The sequence below is a fragment of the Bacillus rossius genome, chromosome 5, assembly GCF_032445375.1.
Source record: "Bacillus rossius redtenbacheri isolate Brsri chromosome 5, Brsri_v3, whole genome shotgun sequence".
NCBI classification, from domain to species: Eukaryota; Metazoa; Arthropoda; class Insecta; order Phasmatodea; family Bacillidae; genus Bacillus; species Bacillus rossius.
The window spans coordinates 76,797,905-76,823,900 of NC_086333.1; the positions used below are offsets into that span (position 1 = coordinate 76,797,905).

The following is a 25,996-nucleotide window of genomic DNA, read 5'->3' on the forward strand; positions in this document are numbered from 1 at the left end:
CGTTTACGTGCAAAGCTTCTGATAGTGCTGATTGCTTTTAATGTCATTACAGGTATGTTGAAGCTGACTTGGTGTGAAGCTTAGGGCAGCATTTGTCATGTTGATAATACTAATTTTATCACTTATTTTTTGCAAAGCATAAGTTTTAATTTGTTCGCTTATACTAACAAGTAGCTTAAAGCTTTTATTCACTAATTGTTACATTTCAAATGTATATATTAGGAGAGTACAGGAGATGCATTACTAACATGCAGGAAATGCTTAGCGATCTTTGTACACAACATTCTCAAAGGGGATGTGAATTACTTGTTTAATATAACTATATTAATGACTGAAAACACTAATTCAGTGTACTTTTTGTGTTGCTGATATTGTGCAGTTAACTCCTGCTTATTTTTGCTCATTTGTATTTTTGAGATTTCACTTTACATACTTGGCGTTAGCTGCTGCTGTTTCTGTTTTTAAATTTTATTGTAGTTCATAAACAATAGTATTTAAGGATCACACCTTTTACAAAATGCAAAATAAAATTAGGTTATTTATTCTCCTGTGTATTGTGGTATTATAAGGTTATCAAAGTCAATTCTTCAATAACTTAGAGTATGATGTCCATTCGTCGTCTGGCATGTCTTAATGTGTCTGGATTGTCAATTGAAGTTTTTCTATTGGGTTATTTTATTGATTAATCAGGATTTTGGTATTAATGGGGTATTTTCAAATAATGTTAGTGACTTAACAGAAACAACACTGGTACATTCAAGTTAAAATTATTTTTGTGCTCTCGGGTACTCGGGATACCTAACTGCTTTTTCTTTGTAGCTACATACATATAATTTGTAATGGTAAATAAATTAATCTTATCATTTATAATTACATTTGCGTTGTAACAAGCATAATTTTGTAACTGAGTATATAAAGCAGAAGTTCGAGCAAGCATTATCTTCAAATATTTTGAAATCTGATGAAATTTAAATTACAAAATTAAAGGTATTTTTGGGATTCACCTCGCACTTCTTTGCATGGTCAGAAAATGTTTTGGGTACAATATTTGTAACATTCATTATATTTGTAATAAAAAAATTAACACATGTTTTAATAAATTGTGATTTTTTGTGAGTAACATGAAAATAGTTGTATTGGCATGAAAAGAATGTCCTTCAAGTTTAATTCTCATTATTGTTTCTCTTAAAATTTTTTTTCATTCTGCTGAATAGCTGGAGTTAACTGCGCTTTTGCATTAGTATTGCTATTATTTAATATTATTTATAGTCTGCAGCCAGGTTAGCTGGTTGAGTAGCAACACCTAATTTTTGATAGTTGGTCATCTCTTAAAAGAAACACACAGTACATAATGCATGATCTGGATTTTTTAGGATCATTGCATTTAAGTAATAGCCTCAGCTTAATTTTGTAATGTTTGTAAAGTTCTTTATCATATAGCAAGAACATACACAATATCCTCCTCCTCATGAAAACACTTATACACAGTTCTTCCCTCTCCTCTTCCTGCTCTCCCCCTCTCTCCCCCTCCTACCCTCTCCCCCTCCTACCCTCTCCCCCTCCTACCCTCTCCCCCTCCTACCCTCTCCCCTTCTACCCTTTCCCCCTCTACCCTCTCCCCCTCCTTCACTCTCCCATCTCTCCCTCTTACCCCTTCAGTCTCTACCCCCTCAGTCCCTACCACCTCTTCCCACCCTTCTTCCCCTCCTACCACTCCCCCTTCTACCACTCCCCCTCCTACCACTCCCCCTCCTTCCACTCCCCTTCCTTCCACTCTCCTTCCATCCCCTCCCCCTCCTTCCCCTCCCCCTCCTTCCCCTCCCCCTCCAATCCCTCCCCCTCCATCCCCTCCCCCTCCAATCTCTCCCCCTCCAATCTCTACCCCCTCCAATCTCTCCCCTTCCATCCCCTCCCCCTCCTTCCCCCCTCCTTCCACCCCCCTCCTTTCACTCCCCCTCCTTCCACTCCCTCTCCAATCCCTCCCCCTCCTTCCACCCCCCTCATTAGTTTGGCATTATACAACACAAAATGAGCCTTGTGTGGAATGAACCGCATTACGCTATGCCCACCTCATACTAGTATCGCGACTCCCAACCATGTGGAGTTTTTAAGCCTCAGTGTCACACAAAAACGTTACTGTTTTCTGTGGTGATACATTAAAAACATTTCATACATCGAAACATTACAAACATCCAGCACCTAAAAATAGGGCTGCAGCAATTGCCACTCTTCACTGTGAACACGATTAAGAATACATGGCATGAGATTAAATATCATCTAGACTTTTACCAGAGCTACAATGGCACCCTAATCAAAGTGTACTAAATTTAATTCCGATTTGAACATTTTAATATGCCAAAAATATATATTCATTAATATTTACCCTTTTTTTTCCATTTTAGAATTCTGGCAATCATTCTTGATGTATCTGTATAATACACAAAATAGCACTTTTTAAAAATTATAAAAATTGGTTTGGCAGACAATGCACAAATTGTATACTCCCTCTGCCATTTCTTCTAAACTAAATTCCTGTATTGTAGTGCATTACAAGAACATGCTTTCAACTGTGTGATTTCTGTTAAGAATTGATCAGTGTGTATTTACTGAAATAAGTGTAAATAACTGTTAAATAATACAAACTTTAATTTTTACCTATAAATATCTTAAATAATTGGAAAAATCAAGGAACCTCTAATTATTCCTGCACAAAAAACTTTTGTAATCTCATTTCTATTAAAACTTTTCTGATACTGTAAGTATAGAATAACATGGTATTGTTATTGCCGGGTTACTATTAGCGATGGTTAAAGGGGGCTTATTAATATGTTACACTTCTGGATTATCCTTTATTTTTGTAGCTGTTGAAGATATTGACTTGTCTTAAATTACACCATTACCATTGACTTTCTTAACATAAATTTTGTAGCAACTTGTGTAACAGGATTAGTGGTGTGTAAAATATGGAAGGAATATTGGTGGTAAGGTACTTGCAGATTAACTTAAGCATAATGTGGAGGGGCGTAACGTTAAGATGCGTGTAACGGAACCCAAGTTCTCTCTTCGTATGTATTCTGACCTGTGCACAAAATTTGGTGGGTTTCCTGGGTACTGGCTTTCCAAAAGTTGGCAGTATTGTGAACTGTGTTGTGTATTGTGGTGTTTGTTGGTATAATGTAGAGCTGGGTGCAGTGGTGATGGAATGCATGGTTGCAGGGAGGTTGTGGCTAGTCTGAGAATCTCTTCTTTATCTGTCCTGTTCGAAATTGGACTATCCATTAGTTTTAAAGTTAGTGTGCCTGAACATTTGCTCATAAGACAAATTTCTTGGTAGATTCGTTGTGTACCAGAACGATGTCACAGGAAGTTTTGTAAATTTTGCAGTTTGTACTTGGTAGATAGGTTACGTATTAATGTTTTCATGTGGTGGACGTGTGTGCTGTATGTATTAAGGTGCTTGTTTGTTGGATAGTGAGTGTCTTAGTTCAGCCCTGTTTTCATGACGTGTTATGTAGTAGCTCAGCCTTAGTTGAGAGTTAGCTTTATTTGGTTCTAGCCCAGTCTCAACTTTGTCATATTTTGGAGAGGAAAGTCTGCTTTCTTTTGTTTATTTTCTTTAGTTGCAGAATTAGTTCAAATTAAATTTTCCAAAGGGTCTTTTTTTCTACTTTCAATCTCATTTAATTTATAGCTCACCTTTTATAATATGCTCACTTTTAGTTTTATTCCTTTTATATTTGGTATCGATCACTCTTTCCTCACCCTGTTTTCATTCCTTTTTTTTATGTCTATTTTATTTTATCTAATTTAACCCTTATTTTATTCTGTTGCCTGCTATACACATTTCCCTCTGTACTTTTAACCGTTTATGCTCCTTACATTTTTAATTTCCTATTTTCCATTATTATTTATATTATTATTTCTCCCTTGTCTCTAAATATTCTGAATATGCTGTCTATTTTCCTCTATATATTATTCCTTTTCATCTGTAGTTATATTCGTTTATCTTTCCACCGTCCCATTTTTTTTCCTCTTCCCTTCGCCCATTATTTTCTTAATTGCTCATGTTGCTAACCACACTTATTTGTTTTACTTGATTCACACTTATTTGTTTTACTTGATTCTCACTTTACAAGCACTCTTACTTAGTTTATTTTTGAAAATCCATTAAGATACTTCTAAATGTTCAACAGTTTTCATAAATTTATCTTAAATATAAATTTTACATAAGCAGCTTGACCTCAAAAGCATGCAGCTAAGCTGTCTGCTTTATGTTTTGTGCAATGAATGCTTTTAGTCACACATTCGTATTATTTATCTACTAGGACATGCAGAATTGCCAATTATATTTCTCATTTCTAAACTTTTTTTTTACAATGAATTGGGTATCAGTATCGGTCATGTATGGAATGTAAAGCCAATTTGCGATATTGTTTGTTGAAGGCCCTGCCTACCTTCATACGGTATGCAGAGCTCCAGAAGAACACACATAATTTAACAACTTTTCAAGATGTACTGTTTATGAAAAGCATTTAAGGATATGCTGAGGTCTGATTAGTAGTACTGTTTCTAAATTTTAAATTAATATTTTAAAACTATATTTAGGAGAGGGTAAATGGCTAAAAGGTGTGTTTTAGAATAATATTTAGGGTATTAAAATCTCGGTAAGATTCTTGAAAGCCCTCAAGGGACTTGATATAAACTTTTTTTTTTATTTCTTTCTTTCCCTGTTAATCACTTCTTACAAGAGTTGTATCAGTCATGTCCTCAAACCCTCATCAAAAGAAACTTAAAAGATTTATTAGTATAAAGATTTGGAAATTGAGAAAAAATATTCTGGAAGATAAAATATTCTGGAATTCAAACACTAACACCTTTGTACTTGATCAGGCCTGCATGTTTCGGTTTGCCACCACTCTCTATGCTTAAAGGATTATTATTATTATTATTATTATTATTATTATTATTATAAGCATTTCAGGCCAAATTTGTTATAAAAATTATCCTAATTATATTTAATAAACCAAAGTACAAATCTAAAATATTGAATGTTTTGTATTCATGGGGTAGACTTGAAGCATTCTTTTAAAATCAAACTCAACATTCCGATTTGAATAACTGGATTTTGACCCATCATTTGTATCCTACATCTACAATTCTAGAATATTATTTTATCCAGAGCACACTTAAGTGTTTAAATAGTTCTGTTCCAATTTTAGCGTTCATCTAATTTTCTTATGAATGGTAAACCTTAAGGACATCCCGTGTTCTGAGTATACAGTCTGTTAGTTCTATGAGCAGTTGTATACTCTAGATTTTTTGCTCATTTTAATTTAATCTTTATTTGTATCTGCACGTTTAGTACACTGGCAACTCATTTACTGGGTTACACATGCTGCTATCATAGGAATAATATGCATCTTGTTAACAAACCACTGTGTAGTCAAGAACAATGTGTTTATTGGATTCACAGTCATGGTTTGCTGATTTTTGCATTAATCATTACTTATATTTGCACTTCTGGGATGTCATTTTATTGGAAAAAACCCAACTGCTGAATTGTTTCTTCGTAAAACGTAGCCTAGCAGTTAGTAGAAACATCTTCATGTTGGAGTCTTGTCATGTCAAAATCTGGTTTTAGATATACATATATAGATATGTCAACTTGTCAAATAATTTCATATTTCATTTATAGCGTATTTGGTTTTTTCATCTGACAATTTTATTGTAAAAGTGACTCTTCACTGAACATAATACTTAATTTGAATTCCTTGACAAAATTTTTGCTATAGGTTCAAATAGTTTACAATTCTGATTGCATACAAAATGTACCCTAAAAAATGTAATCATAACACCTAATTGTATGAATTTTTTATTTACACTTATTCCTTCCTACCATATATTTTGTTCAAACCAGTTATTTGGCCTTCTTTTCTGGTTTTGAGCACTCTTTTCAACATTACTCCTGCCTGCAGATAAAAGGTAAAGGCAGGGTTTTACATCACATGGCTATCTATGCTTGTAAATTTGAGTCCTATCTTCTGAGTTTGCAACAAACTCGTGAACCTTTCTTTTCATTAGTAATTTTGGCCACCAAGTAATTTTTGTAGGTCTTTATGCCCCATTGTGTGATTTGGTAACTAGAGTGGGTTTTTTATTTTATTATTATATAGCAGAGTTTGTGGTTAGTTTAGTATCTTAAAAAGTTAACTTTCATTTTCAGTTTGATTTTCTTTTTGTATAATTTATTTTTGTGTGTTGCTGATGATGAAAAACTCTCTCATATTCCAATGTTTTGACAGTATTATTATTTCAATAGTTGTTTGAGAAAAAAGTCTGTTTCTGATTTCTGGCATAGCAAGTTTTTATCAATTTTATACATTCCTTATCTATTCACTTTTTTCAGTAAAATCCTTGAAAATTTTCATCCAAGACCTAATGGCTTCAATAGCAAGTACTACCTTGCATAAAATTAGAGCAAATGTTCAGGTGGCCAATTTGTTAGTCTATTTTTTTTTCTTTTCATAAACTATTCAAAATTTTGCAGCTGTATGTATTTTTCAAGTGGTTAGTGTGCTTTTGTGTGTGTTTTTCCTAATTTGCTTCACTACTACAGTGTATGTACTACTAACAGTTTACTAATCTGGTATTATTGCCTGTGTTGGCATGTGGAGTTACTAAAGAAAAATTTATTTCATCCATGTATTTCTGAAATGGGATTTTACTGCCTTTGTGTGTAAATAAAGTTTCTTATAATTTGTAAAAAAAAAAAAAAATACATATATATTTTTAATGACTTCTGAATAATAGCAAAATTGGAAATGATACAAATAGTAAAGTTTGTTTCGTATTAAATTTTTGTGTAGGAAAATTATTTAGGAATTTTATGTATGGAAAGTTATCTTATTTAATTTGTTTGGACTTTGGGATTAAGATTTAATTATAATTATTGCATGAAGATACTTTTAAATTCAGTTTGCTCTGAAGATTATTCATTTGGTGGTGTTGCTGATGTGTGATACTAATTAATAACAGACTTGAAACGGAGCCCGTCGGAAGTGTCTTGCATGGGAAGGCTAGACGACGCAACGGCGGCGAAGAGAGAGCCTTAGAACGATTTGACAGGAAGAATGAACGCATGCTTCTAGTCCTGCCACGCCAGCCAATCAGCATGCTTGAAATGGAAGACCACGCCTCCACTGGCAAGCTGTAGCGTGTGCCAGCATGTTGCAATCGGCATTCGACGAGATAATCGGTTTCAGTACTACTCACACAAAAACCTCTGCCGTCCTTGACAAACCTCTCCCACTTCCTTGTAGGCCCGCTCTTCCTCGCTGCTTTCTTTTTTACTTTAGTGTTTGTGTCTGTGACTTAGTTTGATTGGGTATTGTAGTTGTCATGTGTTCTGTGTTTTCTCACAATAATCAACCTTGTATGCTTGTAACATTCTCCCCACGTCGCCTTTGCATCACCACACCTTAGATTTATGGACTTCCTGATCCTCATTAACAGTAATTCACTAATGTTCAAAAGTGGTTGATGCGGATGTCATAAACATTTTGTGATTAACTCAAATCCACTGTCAACATCTTTTTTGAACATCGGTTGTGGTTAAAACACTTTGACATTGGATACATTTAGCATGTGATGTTTGTATTAATCATTACATGTGGACAAGTTTTAAGAGTGATAAAGAGTTGCCAAAGCATATTCTAAGTCAAATTCTGAGCTATTTTTTTTTTGTAATACGTGATTATAAATAGGCTTCTTATCACTTTATCATAAGAATCACTTTCACTTTATTTATCAGTATCACTTTTAGGCTTTTATGCATATTGTGATTGTATTAATTTGGTATTTTTAAATATGTACCACCACATGCTGCTTTCTTTTCAAGTCATTACTATACATAACACAAAAAAAATTAGAAGTTATCCCTTTTTATTTGTTGAAGCTTGTAAAAAAATTTATGCTAGCTTTGTATGTGTTTGATGTGTAATGTGAGTAAAAATGTTACATTTTTCTGAAATCTCAAAACTGCAAGTGATTTCCTTGCTTAAAGTTAAATAAACATTGGAGATTGCTGCTTAATATGTGTGTGCTCAGGCGTAGGTTGGTTATTCAGCTCTTTGCTAATCAGTTAAATAAGGAATTTTTTTTATACTATGATCATAATCTACATTTAAAGAAAATATAAACTGTTTTGACAGAATTTTTTTTAGCATTTATTAATGCAACACTGGATTTTTTGCATTTGGATATGCACATGTTTTTTTATATAATATAAAAAAATAAAAGAAAAAGTACATGTAACTTAGTACACATGATAGAAGTGAAACTTCTTTGGCAGTTCAAAGCTCTATCTATATCTTTGGCATCTGGAACGTTTCAGAACAATGTTTCATGAAAACGTTGCATTAAAATTCTGCTTTGAAATTGTAATTTAAATTTTACTCATCGCACCCAAAGAAGTTGCTCACTTCAAAAATTTTAAAATTAAACATTTTAGAAATTTTTGCTTTTTACATTTAACCAGACTGAGCCACAGCAACGCATGGCCTGGTACAGCTGTATATCTATATAAATTAAAATTTTAATGTTACTTCGTTTAAAATCTTAAATCTCAGAAAGTTCTTCGCCGATTGCTTTGAAATGTTAACACAACGTTGCATTCAAATATGCGTGTGTTTTATAAGCCTATGTCACAGGTGTGACAGGTAAAAAGATAGATAAAAATGTGGATAGGTAATAATATATATACATAAATTAATGTTTGTGTGCTCATCTTCTGTTTTGTAAAGATAAGATATAGATAGGAAGATATTGACATAGAGAGATAGAGTGGAGAGATATGGTGATATATATAGAGTGAGATGTGTGTGTATAGAGAGATACGGAGATGGATTGAGATATAGATATAAACATAAATGCATAGAGAGATAGTGATATTGAGATATGGATAGAGATATATACAGTATAGAGATATTTTTATCAATATAAATAAAAATGTAAATGTTCCTTAGTTCAAAATCATAAATCTCTGAGAGTTCTTAACCAATTGCTTTGACATTTTGACATAACATTGCATATGAATACACACATGTTTTTATATACATGTGTTACACCTGAGACAGGTTAAAAGATAGATAAAAAATTGATAGGTAAAATGTATTTATAAATGAATGTTAGTGTGTTCGCCTTCTGTTTTGTAAAGTTAAAGACATAGTGAGAGATATAGAGAGATATGCATATATATAGAGAGTTATATGTAGATATATGGAGGTATATAGATATATTTAGGTGTGTGTGTATATGTATATAATTTTATTTAAAATGTGACATGCCCACCGGCAGTCATTAGACTTTGATGGTAGGCACGACAAATAGACATGGACAAACATAAGGTTATCACTGCAAACATAGGGACTCGCGGCGGTACCATAGCAGGTAAGATAACCGCACATGGCCAACACACTAAGGCAGAGTACCACATATTGGTGGTGATAGCAAACACAACAAATACAATAAAACAATAATCACCACTAAGTACAGAAAACACAAAATTATATACATATTTTTAAAAAAAAATCACTTATAATTATTAACTAAGTATATAACAAAATAAATTACTAGATTTCATGACTTAGTTTTTAAATGCCAGATAATTCAAAACAAGAATTACAAACCTAAATTATTATAATTAGAAATCAGTCTCTAGATAATGTCATTATTATTAATTGTACTTAAAGTGGATTTTAAGCGACTGTTAAATTGAGGTACTCTCAAGCCAGTGTTATCAAGGATATAATGACATTGAATTTTAGAGTTTTAGACATTTTAATAAATAATGCATCCAAATAATCTATACGAACATAGAGAGGTGTAAATAGAATCAGGGAATCTCTTTAGATTAATTAATTTGTCTTTTCTTTCTTTTCTATGCAACCAGACTGAGCTAGTAGAAAAATATAATTTTAGTTGTAGAACACTTATGAAAATTCATTAAAGTGCACTTTCTTATGAAAATTATTATTTCTAGAATTATAAATACTTGTTCTTTAATAATTCTAAGGAAAAAGTATGTAATTTATTTGAGATTAAATTTGTGTTAAATACCAGCATTGAAATTGCTCAGCTGTTAATTTCAAATAAATTACACTTTTTTTTCCTTCATATTTCTAAAGAAAATTTTATAATTACGGTATCTATTCTTTATTTATTTTTTTTCAATAACTGCTTTATGTGCCTTACAGGCCATAAATAAATTTGATTCAATAAAAATCTAGAATATAATAAAAAAAAATTTTAAAATAATTTTTGCTGCACTGTGCATGCCATAAGAAATTGTATTTTTTTTTTCATAAAGGTAAAAGCATTATGTACTAAAATAGAGGGTAAATACACAATATTTGCTTATCAGTAATCTTATAAAACATTTATTTAAAAAAACGTTTATCAAAACAGATATTAGATAACATATATTTATAAGTAATTTTATATCAGATTATAAATTTTTTAAATATGAAATTTTACTACACTTAAATGGGAAGTATACCTAATTTTGTGTTAGCTTGCCCTTGGTAAAGTTTTAAATGCCAGTGTAACAGTCATTTCTAAATTATAACTTGTTATATGTTTAAGATATCCTTTACTTATGGTAAAATTAGAGACACACAACCAGTTTTATTAGAGCGTGTTACATAAATTAAATTTTATTATTTACTCTCTTAGAGTAAGGTTTTTTTTAAAAGAAATATTTAAAACTGGAATTGTTATACCTTCAAATATATACCATAGCACAATTTTGGAATTGCGGGGGTAAAGCTTTGCACATTACGTAGTGCTTTTTTATTTAAAAGGGTTTGCTACGATCAGGATAGTTTTTGGAGGAAATAGCAAAAGTTAAACTTAATTGCTAAAATTTAAATACATTAAGTTAAGATCAGGTTAGGTTAGATACATATAAAATATTGTGAAATCGTGTGAACAGTTATATTAGGTTAGCTACATTAAAAAAAAAAGTTATAATTGTGTGAATCTTTGGTGAGGTACATTACATGATAGGTACATTTAAATTACTATAAAATAGTAAGGAGCGTGTTACATGTTAGCTAATCAAGGTTGGAATTTTATACCAAGTCTCCTTTACGTTTGAGGTAGTATTACATTCAAGGTGAAAGTCTTACATTGGCAGTCGTAATACTTTTAAGGTTATCTTTTATCATTTAAGGATGTGATGGACTAAAAAAGGATCTAAATTTCAAGGTTATTATCTACAACTTAATGGATATGATGCTTTTCTGTTTATAATCGTAATCTTTGGTTATATGATTAGTTTTTGCTGGGGAGAAATATATAATATTGATTTAAATCAAAAGTGTCATTGGCTTTCATTGAAAGAATTTCTTTGTAAAAAAACAATAATGAAAAATCAGAATTTTTCATTGTTAGTACTGGTATGTTACATTTGAAAAACCCTACTAACGACTTGTATTGGTAGTTGGTGGCTACTGCTCAACAAGCACTGCACTATTTTTTGTTTTGTTGCCTACACCTGCCAGCATCACCGCTAGACATCACCGCTGTGCAAGACGACATTCCAGACTAGGGAACTGCTTGGGACCAGTTGACCTGCACTTATCATAAACATCAATCGGGAAGTTTAAACGATGTGGCAATCCTGGACTGAGGCTTTTCACATTTGCCGCACCCTAATATTTTGTATGGGTGCTTTACTGGGTTGTCTGCATAACCCTTATTAGCATTTGAACCAAGTTACTCTTGTCATTGTGTTGAGGTAAAAGTAGAGAGTAAATTGTTTCTACTTTATAAATATTATTATTTTTAGAGTTTAACACTGCTGGAGACTAGAATTTTTATGTTATTTTAATGCATATAGTAAAAGTTTTTTTTCCCCCATTGCAGTTTAAATGGATAAAATTGTTTTTTCCCAACCGAAGGCTAGATGTGTAGAGTCATATACCAGATAAAATATGCTGCTTAAAGTGGGGTTAGTCTCAGTTACCTTGGATTTTTTAAAATAATTTTTGCATTTTCCATTTTCAGTCACATGTACAGATTTATGGCAAAACAGGACAGATGTAATATCTTTTTTCGCACCTGTACACCAGGACACATTATGGCATTTATAAAGGAGGCCTCACTCCAATGGTCGCGAGGCTATGACAGATTATTTTCACACTAGCATTTGCAGGTGTTGTAATAGTTGCATCAGACTGGTTGAAGGTATGGCAGTGGTGAGAAGTTGGACTTCCATTCCATAGGAGACCAAGGTATGGATTCCTGTTCCGCCGAAAATTCAGGGAAGCTTCCTTGATGTAGGCCGTTGCCAATTCGTCGTCTCGTCAACTGCTTCCGGCCTGCGGCCGGGTCAGCAAAGTGAAATGCCTCGCATCTTCCTCTGTCCCTCCGCCATCACCAACTCCTTTACTCTGTTCCAATCCTTCCCTCTCCTGATCTGCTCTTCCCACCTCATCCTCAGTCTTTGGAGCCTTCTTCCCGTGTACTTGAACCCCGTCATTTTCCTAATCAGCCTCTCTTTTACCATCTCATTCGTGCTTTTACCACAGTTTCATTCGAGACCTGCTCTTCTCTTCATTTGCGCCATTGCGCTGATCTTCCCAGCGTCTGCAGTCAGAGTCTCTGCTCCTTACGTAACTGTGGGCAGCGGGGCCAACTCCTGTAGAGTGTTCCCCCTGGGACCAACTTCAAATCCCCCTGGACTTCGATTAAAAACCCCTAAAGTTTTCATTGTACTTCCTGATTGAGAGCTAATAATAATAATACCCATAATAAATTATATTCTCTTGAACCTTACATTTCCTTATTTTTCTACCCAATATTTCTTAAATAATGTCCTTAATAAAAAAAAATCCCCCGAAAGAATCTCCATAAATAAATGTACCCCCTAAAAAAAAATCCCATTACGTCTTGGTTCCCCCTAAATTTGGGGGGGAAAACTCCCAAGTTGGCATCCCTGACTGTGGGTTGTTGCAGATTGCGTTCCCGATATCACTGTGTCACGGTCTCCAAGCGACCTGATGGTTGGCGAGACCCTGATGAAATAGTGCAGATGTGCTAACGTTGACCTGTGAAAGTCCCGGAGCTCTTGGGCCGGCAGTGGCGCTCGGTGCTTGTCCCGGTGGAGGCGACAGGGACCCATGGCGGGGGGGGTTGCAGCCGGTGGCGTGTGGTGCTTGCAGAGCCGCGAGGAGCGCCGCGGCGGGGACTTCCACCGCATGGACTCGTCGCCCGGCCAGCTGGGGACGCCCGGCTCGCGCACCAGCTCCGTGCTCCCGGACCTGCTGACCCAGGTAGCGACAAACACGGTCTCTTCTTGTTTTTCGACAGTGTTTGCGTTCGTGGACGGAAAGAATTTTGCAATAAAAAAAAATTGGTTGTCTGTGAAGTCGAGTTACGGACGATAGTTTAACGTGACGTCATAACGAAACATTGATGAAATGATTGCATACTTTTATGAATGAAATTGAATCATTTTTGATTGAATTATCACTATTTTTGTATGGATACAAAGGAGTGAAATGAAATCTACAATTAAATTGATAAATTTACTTTTATTAGCACTCATTAATTCAAATATGTTTATTACTTAAACGAACAGATTATTTTAACTATAACTTTTATACATGTTTGCTATTTAACTTCCAATCTGTGTTATTCTGTTAAGGATAGGACGATGATAGGAAAAGTAGGAAACGAATGGGAGGGTTTCAAGTTTAATGTGCCTCGTAAAAGTCAAATCGATGGTTGTTCCAATCGAGTGGAAGAGAGATAGATGCGGCACAAGCGTATAATGAGCGCAACGGGACACGGCGTAACGGGACAAGTGCGTTACGGGACAAGGTGCGTTACGGGACACTTTTTCGTGCGTGCAGCCAACGTTCATCGATTTATTAGATGTCACGTCAAAAAAACTTAAGAACCGGAGAAAACATTAATGTAGACCTACCTGCTGTTCAGCAAGCTTTTTACTCATCAAGTAGGCATGTGCAGATCAAAGATCTGAGATTAGTACACTTTTAACTTAGTGTAAATATTTATTAACATTGTCTGCTAGTGTGTTGAGACTGTCCCATCAGTTGTAATTCATTTCAGTATCCAATTTATATAAATAATTTCTTTTTTCTTTTATTTCTCCCCCCCCCCTGGCTTGGTGTTTCATTTACCAGTATTGCGATCATTTGTTAATGCTGAAAGTTCTAGCTTGCCTGAGAGACATTATTTAGGTGTAAATAAAAAAGTTTAAAATCCTGGGACTTTAAAATAATTTTTTTTTTTTATTCCTTAGCATGATATAAACATTTCTTTGAATTAAAGGTAACATTTATACTCATCAGCTGAAATTGACAAGAATTCTGTTGGTGTGAAATAGGTGTGCTTCTTATTATTCTTAAACAAAAAAAAGTTCTGTATATGTTAATTATTGGAAAACACACACACAGAATTATCCTTGTGTGTGTACTTCATGTATTTTAAATGCTGCAACTGTTTTAACAAGCGAGAGATGCAGGCGAAATTAAAGTATATCTTCGTGTTCTTAAGTTACCATAGCAAAATATTTTTTTTTTGTTATTTGACTTGCCAGGATTAGGATGTACAATTTGTTTACTATTGCAGGTGTGTTGGGAAATGTAGTTTCCACTTGTTCAGTTCAGCTTGTTCAAATAACGTTGGTCAAAAGTACTTTTTGTAGCCTTTGCATTTGTGTTTAAAGGTATCGAGTTAGGTTCACAAAAGGCCATTTGAGATAAAGTTTCTCGGTTGCTTCTTAAGTTTGTGCTGATTTACTAAATGTTGTACACTATTTTTACTTCACCAAATGTTTGTTTCATGGCTATTCATCAATGCCTATCAGTCCCCCCCCCCCCCCCCCCCCCTCCTTTCCGACTTCTGAGTGAAAGCAACTTGTTTCTTAATTATTATTTTTATAGGGATTACTTATTGTATCTTGTGTGGATTGTTTATTTGTATGTTCCATTTCAGGCATCGTCTAGTCCTGGCACTCCGAATCAGAGGCAGGATAAATCAACGAGCGAAGAGGTAAGACTCATTCTGTGCTATCTCTAGGACGTAGTATGTGTTTGGGGGTTTCAAGTATTTATGCCTGTGGGTGTACATGGTTTAGTGCTATAATTGCCATTTAATGAGCGTTATACCATTACACTCTGAATAATTAGTTCTACTCAAATATAATTCATTGTGACTGTTATTATGAAAGTTCTATTTAAATTTAGTGCCATAAGTGGTCTTACACTCGCTTCTCTTATTTGTACTTTATGGTGTTAACCCAGCCCCTTCACATATTCTTATATTTTTCCTCATTTCAAAAATTTCGACATGACAGGGGTTTATTGCATTCTAGCAATAACGAAAATTTATGAATAAAAAATTAATCATGCCCTTTGTTTCATTAATTTTGGGTGAAAACTTATACATATTTGCAAAATTTATTTATTGAATAATAGCTATAAATCTTAAATGATTCACTGTACAAGGATTATGAATTCATTGGTTTTTTTTTCTCCCCTCCATATTTTATTGTTAGGTTGTGCAGGATCTGTGTTGAGAAAAACATTTACTTTTCCATATCTAAATTCTATTTTCTATTCTACTGTTTATGTTTTCCATGAAATCAATATATTGGATTTAGTTTGTGGTTGGTGTTTAAAAAAAATTTAATTGGTTTATTCTTTACAAAATCACAGTAACTGAAATATAAAACTAAATTGGGAGGTGTCAAAGAGTATTTCTTACATCACAACTAAATGAAATTACTTTAGTTATGATACTATAATTAGATGCTGTTTAATTACTTGTCGTACAGATTGGAAGGTAGGGCTGTAAGTTTTTTTTCCCCTCAGGAAATGTTTTTCAGAACTAAACAGTAAACACTCCGCATCCTGAGGTAACTAGTTCACATGGTTTCAATTCGTTAAAAATGAGATGATTGAAGGCAGGCAAGGTAGCAGTGACGAAGTGCATGCAGATGTACTGAAGTGTTGGTGTGCGGTTGTGTTACACGTCACCTGTTGCTGTTTGTTGTGTTCTGGTTCTGACCGTAACAGCAACAGCAACAGCCGTGTGGCAGGTTAATACGAATGTTTTTTTCAAAGCTTAACAGCCCTTGAGAATTACAGAAAGAAAGATACAAACAGACTTGAAGTATCTTGAGGTCAGTTCCTGTGCATAGCTGTAGCAAAACATAATGGCAGTCCTATGCGAGTGGCGGTTGGAGGGGGGGGGGGGTGTTTCTTCCCCTCCGCCTCAGTTATCCACAGAACTAAAAAATATTTAACTTCTGTTGACGTCTATTTACAAAGGATGCCATAGTTTTGATAATGACTTTTCAGGACGTCATAAATGTGTTAAAATAGCCTTTTCAGGGGCTATTATTTTTTGTACATTTTAAACTACCTGTTTAATTGGGAGGTATTCTGAGTACTACAAAACCCTCTGGTGATTCGCCTCTCCCAAAACTTTTAATTGGGACTGTCACTGAATGTAAACTTTTCTACTGCAAGGAAACTAATGTAGGATCTTCATTAGTCATGCCTCGTGCAGTTAAAATAAAGTGTTTTACAGCATGGAAATGGCCAAGATACTTTACAGATCTGTTTTTTTTTTTTTTGGTTGGCACTTGTTTTGTTTGTGTACACCAACAAGCAATTTGACCAAATGTTTGATCTGGTTGCATCCATTCAGTATAGTGCTCGCACTTGCAGCTACGTGTGGCAGCAGAAAATTGATGTCTCTCATTAACATTCATCCCTCATCAGTCATCAAACATCACCATGTCTAATCTACTTTTATCTAGACACATTAGTTCTACAGTGTCTGCAAGCTTTACATTTGGCACTGAAAGGTTGTGTTTAGTTAAGTAGCATGTCATCTTTTAGTAACTACCTAATCACAAATGGATAGATTTTTTTTTGTTACAAATAACTTTAAGATTCTCAAAATATGGATTACAGAAAGTGAGAACTCATGTTTTGACATATCCATCGTGTCACATTTAATTTCCCCATCATAACACTAACCTTTATGTGATGTTGACTTGATATTAACTGGAACAAAAAAAAATTGTAAAACAATGTGTGTGCAACTCATGAATTAACGTTCTTGCCAGTGACAACGTTGACAAATTGTGCAGCCTTAGGCTCACATATATATACTAGCTTCAATTTTTTTTTTTTTTCCCCCCCAAAATGTTGGCACATTTTAAGAATAAACAACTTAGCCCCACATAGTATTTGGAATGGTAATGATTATTTTTGCAGCCATTGGTTTTGGCCTCAATGTAAATCACTTTTACAATCAAACAAATATTTGGTCACTTGGTTTTGTTATGAGTTTTTTTTTTTTGCCTCCACTTTGTCCAATTCCTTAAGGTCCTTTTTCTAGCCCAAATGGATTAGTTGTTACTGTGCACCTTGATTGTCTCCATCTTGTGTCCATGCATGTTGGCATGAGTTCAGGTCTCATTTCTCTGCAAGTTGTGAGAGTTTTATGTAGGTCAACTAGATATGCCTGTGCAAAATTATTTCAGAAACTCTACATCACTTTCATTTTGGCAGAGCATTTAAGTTAAAATGGAAGGACAAAAACTGTGTGAGAACATTTATTACTACCATACTTTTTATTTTCCCTCAGCATATTCCTAGGGCAATAGTTGATTTATTTATATTATATACTATGAAATAAAATCTTCTTGCTTTCAAGTAAAAGGGCTTTCTTCCTAGATTCAGTGCATCCTTATACAGTACATAGAAAATACTATGCAGTAAATAATGTTGTAATTATTTTATAATAACTTAGTTTATGAATTAGTATTCTCAAGCAATACATTGGCCTAACAAGTTTCTAAATTGACACTTATCCATCTAAATTGATCATGAATAACATATCTATAACAAGGTAATTTTACTTATTGGCCATATGTGTACCACCATTATGATAAACTATTATTATTTTATCTAAAATTTAATAAACTTAATTAAGTGGTAGTACCAATCATTATTTGAATTATAAAATTATTATGCAAAACTCACCTGACTAATATTAAATAGCTTTGGGGGAATACAAATTCGTAAATAAAAATTGTTGCCTTGATTTTTTTTTAAATTGAGGTTGCCTGATATTAATTTCAGTTATGTTATTTAAAAAACATTTTGTGAAAACTTTTGTAGAAGAATTTTAGTTAATTTTGAAGAGTATATATATTATTAACATAAACTTGACATTGTAAGTTACAGTATTTGCTCTGCCAGGTGAAAATGGTTTATCATGTACATGTTGTAAGAATATTTTTTTCTCCTTTCGCTTGCATTTACGTAATTGTTCCTGCCATTAATGTATTATATAATTTTCATTAAATTTATAACATTTTGGCAGTTAATTACTATCAAACTAGCAATATATTAATAATAGTTTTGAAAAATTGTAAAATTAAGCAACTTTTCCAATAAACTGCTGTGCATGGAGTATAATGTCATTTCTCAGTGACAAAAGCCAATCTTTTGATATTAAGGTATCAAACCGTTGGTTTGTCTTCTCTCATTATTCATTCTTCCCTTCTTACTCTCTAATTACCCTCTTAACTATATATTTATTAATTTTTTTTTTCTCTTTAGTTCGGCTCTTAGTCGTTCCCTTACTTAATGGTTTTTTCCCCCTCTTTATCCGACACTGCTCTGCTCATTTCCCTTTTTTTTTTTTTTTTTTAAGTAAAGAGTAAAATTTTACAATGTAAAGGAGCAGTTTTCGAGATGTTAAAATGTACTTATGTAGTTTTACTTAATTTAAACTGTGACTAGGTAGTGGGTTTGTCACATGAATGGTAGGCGTTGTGGTTCCTCCAGAATTGTTCTGAGCCTGCTAATCTCTCTCGCACACCGGGTTGGTTAAATCATATTCATGTAATTACTGTTAATCAAAATATGTTTTTGTGACTATTCTGATAGCTATCTTGCATTTGTTGTTGACTCACAAATTTTCTCATTGGATATTTACTAAAAAAATTTCCCCCCCCCCCCCCCCCCCCCCCCCAATTTGTAAAAGGTTACTCTAGTCATCACAATTATGAACACTTCTGTGACTTTACAGTGATTAGATAATTTTTAGTGATTATCTTTGGGAATAAATGTGAGTGACAGTGACGTGTAAATATCTAGCCTTGGTAACGTGGAGATTATGTTATCATGTTGCAAATAAACTAATAACATGAAACTCGTGCATGATATTTAATGTGGATTTATTAAAAATAATGCAGAGCGTAATATATATACGAAAAGTATTCATGTTAGGGGGGGAAAGGTAAAAACTTTTTCTCTTTTTCAAACCTGACAATAATTCTGTTTAACACAATGGTTCTAGCTAGGGATGGGGCGACCGAATCCAATATCCGCCGAATCCGCCGAATCCTAGGGATTCGAAGGTTCGGCGGGTCTAATATAGGATTCGTCAAAGGATTCGGTTTTTACTATTTACGGGAAAAAAAATACAGTAAAACTCGCTTACGAGGTCCCGCATGGTAGGTTTTTACGTATAAAGCGTTTAAATTGCCCGAGGTCTCGTCATTTACGTCATTAAATGTGTGATATAATGTCCGTTAAAATTTTTTCTGAAACTTCTTGTCTCAAATAATGGCACACGTAAATATGAAGAAAAGACAATTGAACAACAACACGAAGAAATATGGATGATGTACCATAACTACAGTACAAACCCAATAGTTATTTTAAGATAATTACCATAAAAAGAACAAAAGATTGTTTGTAGAATACCATAATTACTACAGAAGCATGATAGCTACCATATTTGCACTATAGTTACCGTAACAACTGAGATGTATATTTACCGTGATAGTAATGTATTATTTATTTATGACATATTAAATTAAAGAACATTGTTAAAAAAAAAAAGGATGTTAAACTTTGATATGTACGGTTGGCACATGTTGCTAAGAAATAATGCGATCTGAAAGAATGCAGTACTACTACGAAAAGTGAAAATGGTACTCGTGGATTTTTAGGTTATGGCAGTCTCTTTTGGTTTTTCCTTAATATTGGCCGAAAATTAACGAGCAGACTGTATCGGAAGTCGGCAGAAATGCCGATTCAACTAAATATTGGCAAAATCGGCTTCTTCAATACAGCTCTACATTTAATGACATGAGTAAACATATTTCAGACTTCAGGATATTGAAAAAGACTTTAATTTCCATGTAGGTTTATTGTGTGTATGTTTTTTTTGCAAGTGTAAATTGAATGAAGTAAAATGTTTTTATTTTTATTACTTTCAATTGATTAAACTTTAATGACCAGTTACAGATATTTATGACACTAATTTTGAGGTTAAGCAATTTTACTAAAGCATTCCAGCCAAGCATGTTGCCAGCGAGAGACGCTTCTCTTTTGCTGGAAACACTATCTCCAATCGTAGAGCTAATTTAACTCCTGAACGTGCAGAACAAGTTATTGTTCTGAATGATAGATTAAAGAACAGAATTTAATACTCTGTGACAATCTCTCTCAGAATTATTGTGCTGAAAAGTGGAAATGTTGAAACAATGTGAATGTACTTTTCAAACAACATGATTTTTGGTGCTAAGTTTGTTGAAGCTCAGTAAGGACTCCAGAAAAATTGACAAGGGTGAAATTTTTCCAAAGATATGTTGCATTTACACAAACATATACTTGGTTATGTTAGTTGGATGATATCAGTTACTAATGAACCAATGGAAACAGGTAAGATTCAATGGAAAAAAAAATGTTATTTTTTTTCTAGCAGTGCAAAATGTAAACACACTCTGTAAATAGTTGCCCAAAATTAATAAGCCCACTTCAATTTAATACTTTATTCAAACATGATATTAAGTTTAAGATAAAAATAATTTCCCAAAAGTGTAACTGTACCACAAAAGCTCGAGCTCGGCTCGAAGTAAAATTCTTAGGCTCGCAGACCTCTAGCTTATTTATAGAAAAAATCCTAACCGCTAATCTGTACTAAAACTGAAATTTCTCAAGAAAAAATTGTTGTCTTTATATACACTTATACCAGAATGTACCAATCTACATGTGATAAAGTCAAGGGACTTTTAGTGCAAGCAGAATACATCTCACTTACATTAGATATGTGGACATCATCTATTAAAAGATTCGGGTTTGGGTTCGAGATTCGGCAATCCCAGTCGAGGATTCGAGTTAGGATTCGGATTCGAGGAAATCAGGATTCGCCCCATCCCTAGTTCTAGCCTAACCAAACTCAACCCAACCTGGGTTAGGTTAGGCTAATTTTCTTTTCATTTTCTACAATTTTTTCTCAAAATTGGTGCTTTTCATGCGCTTATGTTAGTTTCTGAACAGTTATAATGTGCAGTTTGTATGCTGGTGAATGCAGGGTGGCTTAAAGAACATAACATAAATTTATAGGTGACGTAAAATTTTTTATTTTTCTGAGATATTATTTTATATTTACATTTATAAGACTATCGTATTTTATGGCGTCAAGATGCCCAAGCGGGTAAAGGCATATGCTTTAGTTTGGACTATTATCAAAGTTAAGCACCATAGAACGTGGTTGGAACTTTGATAGGTGATCTCAATTTTTATAAAACTATAAATATATACACTCACAAATTAATCTTGCAGGTCCACCATCTTTTCGAGTTTTCTGAGACTTCTACGCAAACAGAGCTTTGTGGTTGAGCATTTCCGTTTCATGTTCACAAAATTACTCCCACCAAATGCTGTTTACCAGGAACTAAGATGTTTATGCATAAAAAATTTGAGATGAAAACATAAAATGCACGAGCACTATCATGATTAATTAACTGGGAAAGCCTGAAAATAATTGAAAAGGCAAAATAAAATTGAGTAACCAAAATGGTGTATTGGGACGGAGCCTTGGAAAATGGCTTTCTCTGCACTCCCGTAGCTCCCAGATGTTTCTTGGTTGTGTGTTTGGAAGGATGGCAGTTTACTGAATTATAGATTTCAGTTAGCTTGCCACAATTCCGCTTGAGATTTTTGGTATAAATCACATTCGTGTTGCAAGTGTTGGGGACAAAAAGTTCTTACAACATTTTACCTTATTTTTACTGTATGTGAAAGCATTTTTTTTTCTCTGAGTATGTTTTTACTTGCTTGGGTTTTTTTCAAACATGTGTGTGTTACTTGCATTTTTCAGCATCTTTGATTTGTTAACAGTGGAGTTAGTTCTTTAGGTTTTCAGTCTAGCAATAAAAATGCACTCTGTGTAGTCTTTCTTACTCAATGTTGAAAATAATAGTGAAACTGTACCTTTGAAAAAAGTAGCAAGCAGTTCATAATGAAGAAAACACATCAGGATTTGAATATTTTTCAATAATTTGTGTGTAACTTGAGTGTGCATCCTGATGTAATTGTGTTGCTTTGCTTGATACATTTTTCATATTTTCTCAAGATATATTAGGGAAAATAGTTTGCCTCTTTACCAACATTAGTGAGTAGTATTTTATACTAAGTATTTTATTTTGTGTTTGTGTTTTTTTTTTTTTTAATTGGGAAAAAATTTCTTCTGAACATTTCCAATCTCCCTCTTTGTGTAAGCTCCACCTGCTTAGTTTCAGTCACTAATGTTGTTTACTTTTGTTCCCTGACGCAATGACCGACTAACGGGCGGGGGGTTATACTCGTCAACCCAACTCACAGCATACTAATCGTTTATGTAAGTATGCAACAAGTACCGCCGCTTCATTAAGTTCGTTGAGTGTGTGCGTGTGTGTGTTCATTCGCGGTGGCCACTCGCTGTTGGGATTTTGTATAGAAAAGGAAAAATTGGCGTATTACAGAGTGCTGAGAGATGTGACATTATCATTATGAAAGTTGTAAATGAGAAAATACACTCCACGCTTTGATTGTAATTTTTAAGTTTTCTTATTTATGTCCTTTAAATGCACTTTTACTTCATAAATTTTGGTGTAGTATAAATGTTTTGTACCATTGGGTGGTAATGATTCCAGGCACTATTAGAATATTTTTGCACACAAAAAAATTATGCTCTGTTGGCAAGCAATATTTTGCACTGTTGCTTATCAAATTAAGGTGCGTAACTTTGCTAAACTCGGTTGTCCGTTTGGAGATTGCTGGCGAGTGGCTACCTTGATGATTTACTGTACCATGATGGCTGTTATTATTTTATGAATGCCTTGGGTGCGTTAAAAATAATTGTAGATACTCTTGGCCACGTTTGGGTTTGAAAACTACTACTTCTTTCTACGTCTATCGTACTTGGGTTCTTGGTAAAATAATTTGTCAGATTTTAAATGTAGCTCTCGTAGTTGTGTTACAGTGTAAATGTTTAGAAACTCATTCTTACTCGGTGGTTCATTTTTGTATATACATACTGTGAACAATGTTGGATTGATATTCTATGTTAACAGTTTTCTTGATTACAATTTTTCTGTAGTGCCTTTAGCTTTAACACTTTAAATAACTACCTGAAAATTAGTAAACATTACAGTTTGGCTTTAAAATGGCAGTGAATTTTGCCATTTTTCAGTACATAAATTTTAATTAAGTTTTTCTGGCTAGTGAAAGGATCTCTAGAGGAACTATTTCCTCATTGATTTGTTTGATCTGTATGTTTTTTGTCTGTACATGTTTTAATGTAGTGCATTATACTGCTGATCTTGTACTATATTGGGTTATTATGGAGATACTCCCAAGTTGAAAGGTTTTGTGGTCGGGTTTAAATAGTAATAAAATATTCAATAAAAGAGCAAATCATTGATTTTTTTTTCAACAATTAGCTTAATGAAACATTCATTTTTAGTATTTTTTATTGTATGGTACAACTGTATTGGGGGCAGGGGGAGTTTCAATTATGTTTTTTACATCATTTGTACAAAAATGTGTATAAATATTGTATGTGCATATATTTGTTTCTTTTCTGGTCTTTGCACAGGTGTGCCTTTAATGACACGTGTGTCTTGTTACATCACATGACTACATTCCATCAAGTGCATTTCTTCGAATATTGAAACCTACTTTATTTTTAATCCATATTGTACATGATATATCGAGTTCACACACTAGCAATGAAAGCAATCATCACTTGACACAATAACTATCTGTTTATGACTGCATCATAAGCACTCTGTTTATACACTTTTTTTATTATTAGTAATGCCACCAATTTTTATCTGCTTTATGTATGTGCATGGGGATTGGGTGTAGTTTTGATATTGTGGGTTCTGTATATTTCAATGAGGCTGTGGGTTTAATTCTTTGGTGGGTTGTTTAAAACAGAAAATATCTGTGTTTGTGGATGTTACTCAGAGCTAACTGTGTAGTAAATAATTTTGCATCCAAGATGTAAACTGTTGTGTTGAAAAAGAGTTTGTGCTGGAATCTCGACAGCGTACGTTTTGGATGTTGATTTTGTGCTTAGATTGCATACTGTGTTAGAGCCAATTTTGGTTTTGTGTCATTTAAAATGAGTGAAGTGTGTAGAATGAAGACAATTTACTTGTGGTTCATGAACTTTGAGAAGCTGTTAGCTAGGCTACATTTTTTTACTGAGGTGTGCATGACGTAGCTGGTAGTGGTTTGGTTGTTAGCAGGTAGTTGGTGGTTGTTGGTTGTTAAGGATGCACTCTGCCCCGCCGGCACTCTTCTCATGCCCAGCCCGGCGACACTTCTCTTGCAGTACCGCCAAGCCGTGTCTAAATCGCCCCCCTACCTGCTCCAACAGAAACAGCGGTCGTTTCTCACGTTCGGGTTCGGGGCGGGCGGGTCAGGCCCCACGCGGCGGGAGTCGCACGTCAACGTCAACGTCACGCCCACCTCGCACGACGTGGGCTCCGACACGCCCGAGATCCGCAAGTACAAGAAGAGGTTCAACTCGGAGATACTGTGTGCGGCGCTGTGGGGTGAGTGCCTCGTGCTTGTGGGCAACCATGTACATTAAATACAACATTTTTACGTTAAATTAGGTCACAATCTCTTCATAATTATTATTTATACTGAGTTAATTAAAAAATTCTAGATAAAAAAAAATCCAAAAATGTTTATCATCGGCTTCGCCCGGACCGCAGCTGTGAAGTTTGCTTCAACTCACTAAATATTTATTTTATTTTTTGAGCCATAACCCAACCGTGACCATCCAGTAACCACGGATCACAATATGACTAATGTAATGACCAACCTGACTACCTCCATCCACAAATGGAGGGAGGTAGTCACGTGTTCCGCCACACCCAATCAAAAAAAATGTTTAAGGCACACTTTAAAAAAAAACAGCCAATCAGAGCACAAGTTACAAGAAATAGTTACAAGAAATAAAAAAAAAAAACCCATTGATACATATAAGTAGGAGCTTTCCCTTCTCTGTCTATATCCAATTGTGATGTTAAATTAGTCCTGCTCGGCTGGGAACTACTGTTTCTGTCTCTCTCTTTCTCCAACACTGATGTAAATTATCATCACAATGAATTGTCATGCTCTCAGATGAAGGATACTAACAAAACAAGTAAAGAAAAATACAAGATTACACCTGCAAACAGGTAACAATGACTTTCAGTGGCTTTGAAAGTTTAAATTAATCAAATTAAGAGACATGAATTAAAAATATGAACTAGTGAGAAGAGCAAAACCACACATTGCTGACATAAAAGACTTCCTCTGAAACATTCACTTGGCCATTATTTACATTAACAGAAAACCTAACCAAGTACTGAAAATGATCAAGAAACATTATTAATGCTAATGTTCTAAATGTTAAAAGGTCAAGGACTTGCAATTCTAGAAATGTTTTAAAGCTTTGCATCAGAACTGAAGCTTCAAATAAAACAAACAGAATTTTTTCTGGGTGAATTTAGGTCAGATACTAAAAAGAGCTTCCATTGATTCGCTTAGTCGAAGCTTCACACAGGCCTATTACAAAGATATCATTTAGACATACATTTTAAAAATAA

At 34.1% G+C, this 25,996-nt stretch overlaps 1 protein-coding gene across 10 annotated transcripts in view; it reads left to right on the forward strand.

Moving 5' to 3' along the window:
• LOC134532040 (serine/threonine-protein kinase mig-15) overlaps window positions 1-25,996 on the forward strand; it is a 124,715-nt gene that overhangs the window by 82,722 nt on the left and 15,997 nt on the right. For 6 of the 10 annotated variants that reach the window (XM_063368181.1, XM_063368182.1, XM_063368183.1 and 3 more), the window contains 3 exons: window positions 13,224-13,334; window positions 15,025-15,081; window positions 24,730-24,952. In XM_063368181.1, coding sequence (XP_063224251.1) covers window positions 13,224-13,334; window positions 15,025-15,081; window positions 24,730-24,952 — 391 coding nt within the window. The remainder of the gene's footprint in view (window positions 1-13,223; window positions 13,335-15,024; window positions 15,082-24,729; window positions 24,953-25,996) is intronic. The other 4 variants (XM_063368185.1, XM_063368187.1, XM_063368190.1 and 1 more) reach the window with 2 other exon arrangements.